This window comes from Ursus americanus, chromosome 3 (assembly GCF_024610735.1).
Source record: "Ursus americanus isolate L20-20 chromosome 3, mUrsAme1.1.p, whole genome shotgun sequence".
In the NCBI taxonomy this organism is placed as follows: domain Eukaryota; kingdom Metazoa; phylum Chordata; class Mammalia; order Carnivora; family Ursidae; genus Ursus; species Ursus americanus.
In genome coordinates, this window is record NC_142129.1 from 404,763 (window position 1) to 417,204 (window position 12,442).

The 12,442-nt window shown below is 47.8% G+C and overlaps 1 protein-coding gene across 4 annotated transcripts in view; it reads right to left on the reverse strand.

The window, feature by feature from the left end:
• Positions 1 to 1,531: 1,531 nt before the first annotated feature.
• The window catches only part of DYNC2I1 (dynein 2 intermediate chain 1), a 57,214-nt gene continuing 46,303 nt past the window's right edge, over positions 1,532 to 12,442 (reverse strand). For 2 of the 4 annotated variants that reach the window (XM_045792198.2, XM_087860645.1), the window contains exons 21-25: positions 12,031 to 12,091; positions 8,976 to 9,075; positions 8,647 to 8,778; positions 6,410 to 6,633; positions 1,537 to 2,490 (exon numbers count right to left, since the gene is read on the reverse strand). In XM_045792198.2, coding sequence (XP_045648154.2) covers positions 2,316 to 2,490; positions 6,410 to 6,633; positions 8,647 to 8,778; positions 8,976 to 9,075; positions 12,031 to 12,091 — 692 coding nt within the window. In that variant the 3' untranslated portion in view covers positions 1,537 to 2,315. Of the gene's footprint in view, positions 2,491 to 6,409; positions 6,634 to 8,646; positions 8,779 to 8,975; positions 9,076 to 12,030; positions 12,092 to 12,442 lie in introns of all 4 variants that reach the window. The other 2 variants (XM_045792199.2, XM_045792200.2) reach the window with 2 other exon arrangements.

Consider the following 12,442-nt stretch of genomic DNA (forward strand, 5'->3'; position numbering starts at 1 on the left):
TAGAAACACCCATACTTCCTAATTTGGGCCGCTGGTCTTTCACTATTCCATCAATTTGTCCCTCTGCAATCTGAGAAACTCCTCAGGTAAGTCTCTACACCACTGACCCATTATTCCTCATGGAAAATACCCATTCGTCATCTTCAGTGTGGATTTTAACTCTTATTTTACACATTTTCTGTAGCATTTAATGTTAAATCTGTTTTCTCCTGTGGCTTTCTATTCCTTTTCATGGAACCCATTTCTCCTTACAGACTATCGTTTTGTTGTTGTTTGCTGCTTGCCTGTTTTACTTTGCTCCCTTTCTGGGTCCTCAGGATAATATTCTTACACTTGCCGAGTCATCTATTTTGCGGCACTATATTCATCACTCTTGGTCTACTCCTCCTTCAAACAGCATTCATGTCCAGACTCTGTGGTTGCCAACAAGCAGGGTCCAGTGGGACCTTCTCCTTCTAGACACTGGGTAAGAGCTGTGCACACCTCCAGCCCAAAGCAGACTCTTTCTAGTGCCGAACCACTGGACTCAGATGGGCCCTCCTCTTCTGTTCCTTAATGTCCCTTAGATATTCTAAACAAGCTATTCAAAGAGCAGAACCCTCCAAAACTGGCTTCTCCAGTAAGGACTGCTGGAGGGACCCTTCTAGTCCCCACATGTCCTTGAAGACAATTTTGGCAAAATTATATTTTGGCACTTATCTTCCTCTTGGTATTTCCTGGTATTGGGGTCTCAATGTGGATGGAAGGAAGGAGGTGCTGATGATGGGCACGGAGGAGCTCTGTAAAGCAGAGAGCAGCATCCACTGAAGGGAGAAGCAGCTCCCCTGGAGGATGGGGAGGATGGGCGTTGCAGGCAAGAGTCTCGTGTCCAAGACACAGGCTCCAGTGGGAGGACATCAATCCCTAGGTGTCATTGGCACTTTTCAGTGGAGTCCAATGATCTCACACCTAGAATTTGCTCCTAATTAGTGGGTCAGTTTTTGGTGGCCATGCTTTGTCCCTTCTGTGTCTTCCTGAGCCTCTACTGGGATGTAGAAGAGCTAGTATGGCTGCTAACTTGATGTCGTCTTATTCTGGAGGTTGCTGGAGGTCACTCATTATTACTAGAGGAGTAATTTCAGTAATTTCCTCTCAATTTCAGTTTAGGTCAAATTTCACAAATAAGGACCTGGAGGGTGGTGGTAGATGAGGGGTCAGGGGACTAGGCTGTTTACAGAATTAAAATTTCCACATCCAGTCATGAAATACGGCATTCTGATAGGACTCTGCTCCGTATTAGTGACAGCCACACTGCTAACTCACTCGATTGCCATGCATTCCTTTCTTCCTTCTTTCACCACTGGCTGAGTGCCTACTGCGTGCGACGCAGGCACACAGCCCTCAGAGACGATGGTGAGAAAAAAGAGACCCACCTCTGTCCACAGAGCTGCTGGTCCAGAGAAGGAGGCAGAGCACATCAACTGAACAAGTCAGACACACACACGTTTACACAAGGTGACAAATGCTCTGGAATGTCCCAGGGCGTCAGCCTCCCAGACCCCTCCCGGGTAAAAGACGCTCATGTTCTGCAATGATTCTTCCTGGTGCTTAAGTGGAAGCTCCACTGGCCAGAGAGAAGGAAGCCCTACTGGCCCCTCGCTGACCATCCTCACGCATCACTGTGCGAGGCGACACTGGGTGCTGGCCAGGGGACCATCCTGGGCTTTCTTGGATCTCACCCTGAAATTCTGTTATAACTGAGTGCAAAATCCAAGAGCATTTATTTACTTGGGTTATTTTTATACAGACATTTTCAAATACTAAAGCATAATGTAAAATGTGTCTGACATTCAAATAATGCCAACAGAAGCCCAAGAAAGTTTTAAGAAAACACGATTGGCAGAGGTCATTTCAATGATGTAACTACATTTAATTTATACCTGAGTATGTTCTTTTCTGCAGGACTAAGAAAATTGTTCATTGAAGTACGTTTTCATGGTAGATTGTTTAAAATATAATGTGCTAATATTTTAAAGCTATTCTAAAAATAAGTAGAAAGATTCTCGGAGAAGAACATAATTGACATGATGCTCTCAAGTTTCCTCTCAAGTTCAGTCATACACTAAAATGTTTGTTGTTTCCATTCAAAAAATAGTGATTTATTTACTGGGAACACTGAGGTGACATTCTTGAAAAATAAGTTACATACAGAATACATGTCCTCTATCTACATCAATGTACATGCACATGGATATAACTGTCTTTCCCAAGTGGGTCATCACTTGGCCCTGTCTGCTGTGCCCAAGACCACAGCCCACTATTCCACAGCCCCCCTTCTACAGGGCTTCCTGCAAGAGCAGTCGCAGCTTCCCCAGCTCGTCTCCCACGGGGGCTGCCCACGCCCTCTTCAGGTACTGGACGTCCACGCTGCCAGAGGCTCTAGCCAGCACCAGGGCCAGGAAGCTGCCACTGGCCTTCTCTGCTTCACCCACGACTGTCATGGCCACCAGCCTGAAAGTAAGAAGCACATGCTGTGTGATCATGAGTCTCCCAAATTATCTATCCTCCAAGGAAGGAGTAAAAAGCAAGGAAAATTCTACGAATTTCGGTAATAGTCAAATGAAGGGTTAGGCCAGAAATAAACATATAAAAATCTATGGAAACCACTTAGAAAATGTATTTCCGCATTTCTGCAGACTGCTTGTGAGAGTCACAGATCATAGCAGAGGACGCGCTGCCGCAAGACACCTGGGCTGGATGCCCTGAGCGCTAGACCCTCCCATCCAGTTTGTTCCTCTGGTGAATGGGGATGCCAGTGGCCCTCGAGTGCCCAGCAAGAAACGCGGAGCCATGGGGCGCCTGGGTGGCACAGTCGTTAAGCGTCTGCCTTCGGCTCAGGGCGTGATCCCTGCGTTCTGGGATCAAGCCCCACATCAGGCTCCTCCACTAGGAGCCTGCTTCTTCCTCTCCCACTCCCCCTGCTTGTGTTCCCTCTCTCGCTGGCTGTCTCTGTCAAATAAATAAAATAAAATCTTTAAAAAAAAAAAAAAAAAGAAACGCGGAGTCAGCCCCACAGCCCTGATCTTGCCTCTCCTGTCCCTTCACTGACCAGGTTCTCTGACTGGGTCCTGTCTCTAACCTTTCCCCTCACAGACTGCTGACAGACACTTGGCGACGTGGATCCCACGTCTGCTGGAGGTCCGCTGGCTGCTCAAGGCCACCCAAATCCCAGTTCCCACACGGCACCTGCAGTGCCGGCCTCTTGGGACACTACTCCTCCCATCTTCCTCTGGTTCACTTCCACTTATCCTTTGAGACCTGCCTCAATGGCGTCACCCCAGAGGTCTCCCCGAGCCCCAACCAGATCCCTTGACTAGGCCTGATTTGGTCAGGGATCCCCAGCACCCCTGAAATGCCTCTGTCACACATTCATCCCACCTTTACTCTCCAAGAAGGCTGAGACCATGCCCACCTCATACTGACCTCAGTGCTCCCGCCCCTCCTGTCTCCTCATAATGACCGGGGCCGCCAGCAACAGCACCTGCAGGGGCCATGATTTGGTGGGATCCATGACTGGCACAGGACAGGAGCAGTGATCCCCTCCAGGGAGATGCCAGCAGTCGCAGGTAGCAGAGAATCCCCATTGTGGCCCCATAGGGTCTGAGCACCCACTAATACTCCGTAAATCCGTCCCCACAATCCAAATACTCCTCCAACTCCCAGGCCTCTGTGAGGCAAGCACAGCACACCCTGACAGGGACCTGACTGAGCCCCTCCGAGCCCAGTCAGTCTACACCCACCCACAGGCCACGCTCTGGAGAGCCACAGCACGATTCGTGGCAGGTGAGCAAACCATGAAAAATTACAATCGTAGAGGGAGGCAAACCATGAGAGACTCTTAACTCTAGGAAACAAACAGGGTTGCTGGGGAGGGGGCAGGGGAAGCTGGGAGACAGGCATTAAGGAGGGCGTGTGATGTAATGAGCACCGGGTTTACACACAACTGATGAATCACTGAGCTCTATCTCTGATACTAATACTACCCTATATGTTAACTCACATGAATTTAAATTAAAAAAATTAGTCGTCACTTAGTACTACTTAGTACTTCAACCCCGCCGTTCAGTGACTAGTGTAAAACACAGTCAAGCTTAATTGCCACAAACGTGGAAACATGAGTAGCGGGTGACAAACATGAAAGCTCCTGCTGCACGGCGACTGCGATACACGCGGGCACCACACGGCGTGCTCCACGGGGCACCGCGAAGCTGGGTCTACACGAAAACAGATGTCAAAGCACCAGACTGCACTGTGACGCTCCAGGTAAAATGCCCCTGGAGTTTGCGAGCCAGACAGAACAAGCCGAGGGCAGAGAACCGAAGGCACAGTCCGGGCTCCACAGGCAGCTGCCGCCCCATCCGAGCTGGCCCAGAGCGCCTGCTGCCCACACACTCACCGCCTGGCCGGCTTCTGCTCCCAGACCATGAGCCACAGGTTACTTATCACCACGGGTCTAAATTCACCTAAATGTGGTAAATTCTTCCTTTAAACTCGTGCCTTTTAGACTCTGTTAGTTTCTTCTTCTGCTGCTCTTCTCTGCAGCTGAAGAAACACTGAGCCCTTTCTGGGAATACTACTTCTTTAACTGAACACTGCTGCTAACCAAACAGGAGGCATGTACAAAAGAATGTTCCACATCATTCTCTGCTCTGCCTCAGCAGCTCCCCTGCTCTGTGCAGCTTCAGCGTGCTGCCCTCTCCCGAGACCCGGACACGCCGGCCGGTCCCCACTGCCACCGAGGGCATGGGGAGGGTGAGGTCCCCTGCCCTGACCCCAGGAGAACCCAAACCTCCCCTCTTCTTGGTAAGACCTTCCTTCCCTGCCCCACTGAAAATCCACACTTGATCCCTCCCTGTTTATTTCTCCCCGTCACAAGTTGTGGGACTTGCTAGTTTATTTTGTTTACTACCCATCTTGCCCCATCAGGACATGAGCCTGCCAGCTGGTTCACCGCTGTACCCTGCAGTGCTGCCCACAGCACAGTAGGTGCTCGGTAAACGCTCGTTTTATTAAATAACTGACAAACTTTGGGGAATAAACTGTGTGTGCATTCTGTGTTTATATGTCAATCAGTCTGGATTTTGATGATGCATTTTTTTAATAATTAGAATCATGTAAGTGTACCTAGTAGTTGCACTAAATACACACGGGTCTTCATTTTTTCAGGTCTTACTGGTGTATCCTAACGTCTGTCAAACCATATCCTGGTTTCCATCACCGCTTGTCCTTGTCTTTCCTCTACAAAGGGATGTGGGATACAGCTGGGCGGCCCCCATTCTCCCCGGGTCTTGGGAGCCTTCATTTCACAGCAGGAGAATGTATTCACAAGAAACAGAAAATCTCAAGAAAGAAAACAGGTATAGAGACAAAGTGGGGTCAAGAGAGAGCCCTTCATAGTGAAAGCTTGATACGTATTTCAACTTTCAATTAAACAAAACAACAAAAACGGGATTATTTAAAGCACATCAATAGCTACTCGCATGACTGGGTTTCACCTTATTCACTGCAGAGGCACATGGGGCTGGTTTGCCTGGGACATCATTTTAGGGCAGAAGAATGACACTAAGGTGAAACTATGTGAATTACTAATTCCCATGTAGGATCCCTTGTTAGAAACCAGAAGGAAGACTGTGTATCACTCAAATACTGAATTTAAAATACTAATAGGGGTGCCTGGGTGGCTCAGTCGTTAAGCGTCTGCCTTTGGCTCAGGGCATGATCCCAGGCGTTCTGGGATCGAGCCCCACATCAGGCTTCTCTGCTAGGAGGCTGCTTCGTCCTCTCCCACTCCCCCTGCCTGTGTTCCCTTTCTCGCTGGCTGTCTCTCTCTGTCAAATAAATAAATAAAATCTTAAATAAATAAATAAATAAAAATAAAAGACTAATAAATGAATGCAACTAAGGAGCTCACAAAAAGCTTCCTTTATTTATAGAATGATAATCACGGGGGGTGGGGGGAAGCCTGGGTGGCTCGGTTAAGTGTCTACCTTCAGCTCAGGTCATGATCCCCGGGTCCTGGGATGGAGTCCCGCGTCGGGCTCCCTGCTTCTCCCTCTGCCTGCTGCTCCGCCCCCCCCTCAGCTTGCGCTCTCCCACTCTCTTGCCCTCACTCCATCTCAAATAAATGAAAAAATAAAGAGAATGATAATCATAGGAAAATAGTAGTGTGTGAATTCTTTAATCCACAGACTATTCTGGACTAAATGTGAAATAACCTAAAGTGGTTTTCAAAATATTACTTACATATGTAAATATAAAAATATTTAAATTTAAGCATGAATAACCACAGTCTGAAGTGTAGCAGCCTTACCCATAAACCACCATGGACGCTTCTGGAAGAACTGCCTGGGAGGGACACCCTCAGACTCACCTGTCTGGGGAGATGAGCTGTTTGGCTACAGGACCCAGATCGCTTTCCAGCAGATCCCAGATATAAATACAGGATGTGTCATCCTGGGCCAGAAACACGGCAGGTCTGGTCAAGGACCAGCGTAGGCCTGTGACTGCGTGGCCGTCCGTGCTGCCGTCCCACTGCAGGAGAGGGCACTCGGATGTCAGCTGGTGTAACCTGATGCTTCCATCTGAACAGCCGGCCTGGGGACAGGGGTAGATACGGTTGGTCTCCATTCTTTCTTCTTTCTCACTCAGTCTCAGCAGTGAGGGACACTCTTCAGAGCATTAGCTCTGTCCTCACAAATTACAAGGTGAGCATTCACCCTGGAGATCCTGATACACTTTGAACCCCCTTCCCCTTCCCCAAATGGCCAATAATGAACTCAGAGAATATACAGACAGGTGTTTATCTTTAACAAAGTTGAATATTGCTAATTCAACCGCAGGCTGTTAAGACAGGCCCCATAGAAATCAATAATCCACCTTTCTAAAAAGATTATATAAATTTGAACAAATAATATGGTTACATATTCCCCTTGGATTGAGATTTTTATAAAACAAAACTTGGCTGTTTAGTAAAAGCCCAAATTTTTAGCTTAGAGGAGCTTAACTCCTTTTTAACTCAATGTATTTAGCCCTTCACATCCTTCCTCAACAAGAGCAAAGGCATGAGTTAACAACCACAAAATGCTCTGTGCACTCTAGGATTGAGCACGTAAGCATACATCACAGGTAAGAGAAGCCAGGCCTCCCACTGACAGGTGGGTGGAGGGAACCAGGGTCGCCCTGGCATTAGGGATGTGTGGCCAGCACCGGGTTTATGACAGGCAGAGATCAAAGCGGGTATTGATGCTGTGTCCTGCCCAGCGAGCACGTCTTACTGCCCAGATTTTGGTTTCTCAGCACTTTTCTCCTGACTGGAGCCAGGACTCCTTGGAGAAATGGCTGATTCCGGAGTTTACTGTACCAGAAAGTAAAGAAGGGCTCATAGAATGAGGCCAGAAAATACAAGAGCCAGCCTGAAGGATGCCCCCGGGACGTCCGAGCAGCAGAGGGTGTGACCCAACCGAGGAGAGTCAACAGCCATGTGTCCACTTGACGTCCTAAATAGATACATGAGTGCCTGCCCAGGAGAGAAGGGAAACCCTTCCTACCAGGGCACAGTCAACCAGTAACAGAAAACAAAGGGCAGGACTAGCAAATCACCATTTCCCAATCACCCCAATAATGGTTGCAGGCAAGCCTTGCTGATAAATATCCACCCAGCAGGGGATCTGGGGAGCTGCGCGTGGGGCGCTGATGGAGTGTCCGTGTCCCTCCCCACAGACACGGGAATCAGACAGGGAGAGCGGTGACTCCGCAGTGGAGGAGCTGGGTGACGCAGGTCAGAGCAAACCTGAAACTCATTGTGGGGAAACATCACATAGACTCAAACTGAGGAGCACCCTAAGCCCTTCAAAAATGTCTGAGGAACTGTCCCAGAACCAAATGAGATTCGTGCCTGGGTTTTATTTTGTGTATAAACTAGGATGTCGGGGCGCCTGGGTAGCGCAGTCGTTAAGCGTCTGCCTTCGGCTCAGGGCGTGATCCCGGCGTTCCGGGATCGAGTCCCACATCGGGCTCCTCGGCTAGGAGACTGCTTCTTCCTCTCCCACTCCCCTGCTGTGTTCCCTCTCTCGCTGGCTGTCTCTCTGTCACATAAATAAATAAAAAATCTTAAAAAAAAAAAAAAAAACTAGGATGTCATCGGGATGGCCGTGGAATGGCCATCAGACCCGCACATCAGATGCTGGGCTACTCCCATGCTAACCTCCTATTGGTCAAGGCTGGACTGCAGCTGCAGAACAACCCTATTTTTAGGAAACCAACACGAAACTATTTAGGGATAAAGTATCATTTCTGCAACCTCCTCTCAGGCAGGAAAGCACGGACATTCACACGCAGACTGGGAGAGAGAGGATGGAGTGACAGAAGGAAGAGTGGGATGTGACGGGCAGGTTTTTGTAACTTTCCTATAAGCCCACCTTATGTGAAGATAAAGACCTCTCAGATCCATTCCACAGCCTCGGCTGCACAGAGGGCACCTCCCCCACGTAGCCCATGGGCACCAAAGTGCACTGATAAGTGACCAACTTTAAAAGAAACCCCCCCGAGATCGCTGCTAGTGGTTTGCTGCCCAAACAGAAATGGTGCTTTAACAACTGACTTTCTTACCAAGAATACTGGTTCTCCAAATGGTGAAAAATCAATGACATTCACTTCGACTGGTCTCGTACCATGTTGCTGGGGTTTGTACAACTTGGGAGATACTCTCAAATCTTGTCTGATGCCATGACTTATAAGACCCTGGTGGTAAGAAGACCAATGGTGACTAAAAGAGATTAGGCATGAGGCTGGATAAAGCGGTTATTCTTGAAACAATTACACAGCATCATTTAAAAAAGGAAATAATGAGTTAATTTTTAATGAAGATATTTGCCAAGCAACTATGAAAGAAAAATGAGTTACGAACTGATTTAAATGAGATTTAAACTCTTACTTACCAAGTCTGTGCCAACAATGAAGTGACTAGGGTCTGAAGGCAGAAACTTCACATTCAGGGTTCGTGTGGCCCCCCAGAATTCACAGCCTTTATGGGAAAGGCTAGAAAGAAACAGCAAAGATGAGCAGATGAACTGTTTGACACCGTAGGGATGACAGCACTTCACACATTTACCCCTCACCAGGTGTCTGGACACAGAGCTGGTGATCTCACCTTTCCTCTGTGGCTCTTTGCTGCTCTTTTCCCATTTCTTTTTCTGTTCCCTAAGCTCTAGACATTCCTCCAGCTCTGGTCTCCTGTTCACTAATTCTTTCTTCAGCTATGTGTAATCTACTTAACCATTCATGGACTTAAAATTTCAGAGATGTTAGTTTCTTTCTAGAAATGTCTTTTAGACTGTCCCATTATCCCAAGTTCTTGTTGTGCTAAACCCATTCATTGTGCCATGGTAGATGGTTCTTCAGGTTTACGGTCTTTATAATTTTTCTTTCTGAACTGCTTCCTCTAAGAGCCCTGGGAGCCCACCTCGTGGGAGCATCCCCCCCTCATAGGAGTGCTGACATACTGACTCCATCTTGTGCATGTCCTCTCCTGGGGCTACGTGTTCTGGGCCCCTGGGAGAGTAATATACAGACCTTAGAAATAACCACTGAGGCCAGGACAAATTGGCCATCCACCAATTTGTTAAAGATAATGTAGGGTCTCCCCTTCCCAAGGCACAGATGGTGCCATGAGGTCTAATTAAAGGTGAGCTTGCAATGAGCTGCACACGAACCCTTTGAGCTATATGTGAACCCTCTGACCTTACTCACATCCCCTTACTCTATAAAATCTGTGCACTGAGGTCTGAACTTTGCAGAGAAGAGCTGCACAGCTCTGGATGTTCACCTGCTCAATCCTCCCTGTCAGTAAGTTACCCTGAATAAAACGCTGGAGTTTTAATAAGGGCTCTTATTCTAAATCGGATGGAGTCGCCTGGTCTCAAAGTGCCTTCTCCGTGGGAAGGACAGGCCCTCCTCCTCCACCTTCGAACACCACCTACCAGGCAGCCGTCCAGTGCTTTGACGGTGAGCCACTGGTCTGAGACTCTGATGCTACCTCCTCGGCTCGTGGATCCCAGCCCATACCAGGAGTTTGGGGTTTCAAGTCTCCCATGCCCCCTTGTCTCTCCTGGGTTGGGGTGGGACTTCCTGAGTTTCTCTCTCACTGAAGGGGCCATGAATTCAGGAATCCCACAAAGGGCTCTCAATTCTAGCCCCCAGCGTCAGGCAAGCCTGATGCATCACTGGTCACAGGGCCTGAGCCCCATACAGCTGCGAGGCCTGTGACAGCCACACTGACACCCTAGCCTCCACACCAGACAAAGGCTTGCGTGCTGACTTCAAGCTCCATTCCTGGCTGGCACTGTCCTCTTCTTCACTGGAAAAACTACTTAGTTGATTGTTAGTTTTTATGCTATACAGTGTACATATTTGTAACAGGAAAGGGTCCATGACTGCTCCTTCTGCCAGATGTTGGGAATCTGGCCACTCTCTCCCATACCCACAATCAGGACTGCAAATGTCCCTGGTCAGCTGAGGACTCCCCAGTCTGTGCCTCTAGCTGAGATCCCTGCTGCGGAGCTGGCTGCCTCCTGGTCATCTCCACAAGCACCACGAGCTCAGCCCCTTCTCTCCCATTCCTCACCTTGTGTGCAGAACACCTGGCAGCCGAGCCAGACACCTGGTGAAAGGCAGCTCCTCCAAGCTCCACCCCTTTAACCGAGGTCAAGCCCTCCACACGCAAGATAGCCCTATCCTTCTAATCAACCTACAACAGCCTCCTGTCTCCCTTCCTCCGTCCAATCTCACACTGTTGCGAAGTTGATCATTCTAAGTCACAAATAAGACATGCCACTCCCTGCCTTAAAATCCTGCACTGACTCCTTGCCTCCTGCAAGAGAGCCGTCTGGACCCTCCAGCACAGCAAACACTCTGAGGCCTGGCCAGCGACTCATCCAGCTCTCTTGACAGCAAACCGGCGGGCAGTTTCCTAGATGGGTCGGGTGCTCACGCCCCTGGTGCCGCTCCCTCTGACTGAGCACGCTCCTTGTCTACCTCCCATCTCAGCTGTCACCTCCCCGACCCACAGGGAGATTCAGTGAGGGCCAGGGAGTCACCTACAGCCGGCTCTACGGTGTACCAGCTGACTTTTTTAAACATAAAGGATTCCCTGTAGTAATTATATTTAAACCAACTAAAGGTGATTTACAATCTCAAGGGAGGTACAAATTCATTACTACAACCCAGAGGAATCACGCAAATATAAAAAACTTTTCAAGGGTAATTGCATGCTGATAACCCCCAACTGTAATAAATGACAAGAAAAAGATGTTTTGGAAATAAATTTACATGGAATATATAAATACCACAAATGATATTTGTATATTTAATAAAAATTTTTATGTCACATTAAGTTATAGGAGTAAAAGTAGAAATTGAAATTTCTGAATAAAACTTTCATATTGATGTTTCTGGTTCCTAAAACTTAACTATTTAACTTCAGAGTTGTATTAAAACTGGATGAAAAATAGTCGAATAGTACCAATTTGTAAGATAGAAATCATTCTAATCAGGGGCTCCTGGGTGGCACAGCGGTTAAGCATCTGCCTTCGGCTCAGGGCGTGATCCCGGCGTTCTGGGATCGAGCCCCACATCAGGCTCCTCCGCTATGAGCCTGCTTCTTCCTCTCCCACTCCCCCTGCTTGTGTTCCCTCTCTCGCTGGCTGTCTCTATCTCTGTTGAATAAATAAATAAAAAATCTTTAAAAAAAAAAAAAAAGAAATCATTCTAATCAAAGAAAAAAATGTTAGCTCTATACCTGGTAACTGTATTTATTACACTGACTCATTAATATTAAACTAATTTAGCAAAAATACGTTGTGAAAAGTTGGATTTTTCAGCGCACACCCAACCGCGCATTTTCTGTACGTGCAATTACCTAACGTTATTTCCCTCTGTGGGGGATCGGTCTTGGGAGAGGAGGGACCGTTCCGACTCCGAGCGGCACAGGCTTACCTGTCGCTCAGCCGAACCACAGCACTGTGCACCAGCTTTATCCTCCCTCCGGGTATCAGCCCTAAAGACAGGGAGACCACAAATAAATGCACCTCTTAACACAAGTCAAACCAAAACCCAATTACAGTTGCCTGGAATCATTTTTCATTGGTTAAATGTCTGTGTTAGGAAATGACACCAAAACGTGGGCCCATGAAGAGTGTTCCCGCCCTAATGCAGGCAAGGTTCCTGTAAACTGCCTTATGAGAAAAGGATTGTGGAAGCAATCAAGAAGCCTTTACATTTTTGGATTTGATACAATTAAAAAAAAAAAAAACGGCGGTACACTAAGCAAAGAAACAAAACAAAACAAAAACACAAAACCAAAAACCCATAAGTTCCCAACAGGAATAGTTTGCTGTAAGTGCTCACT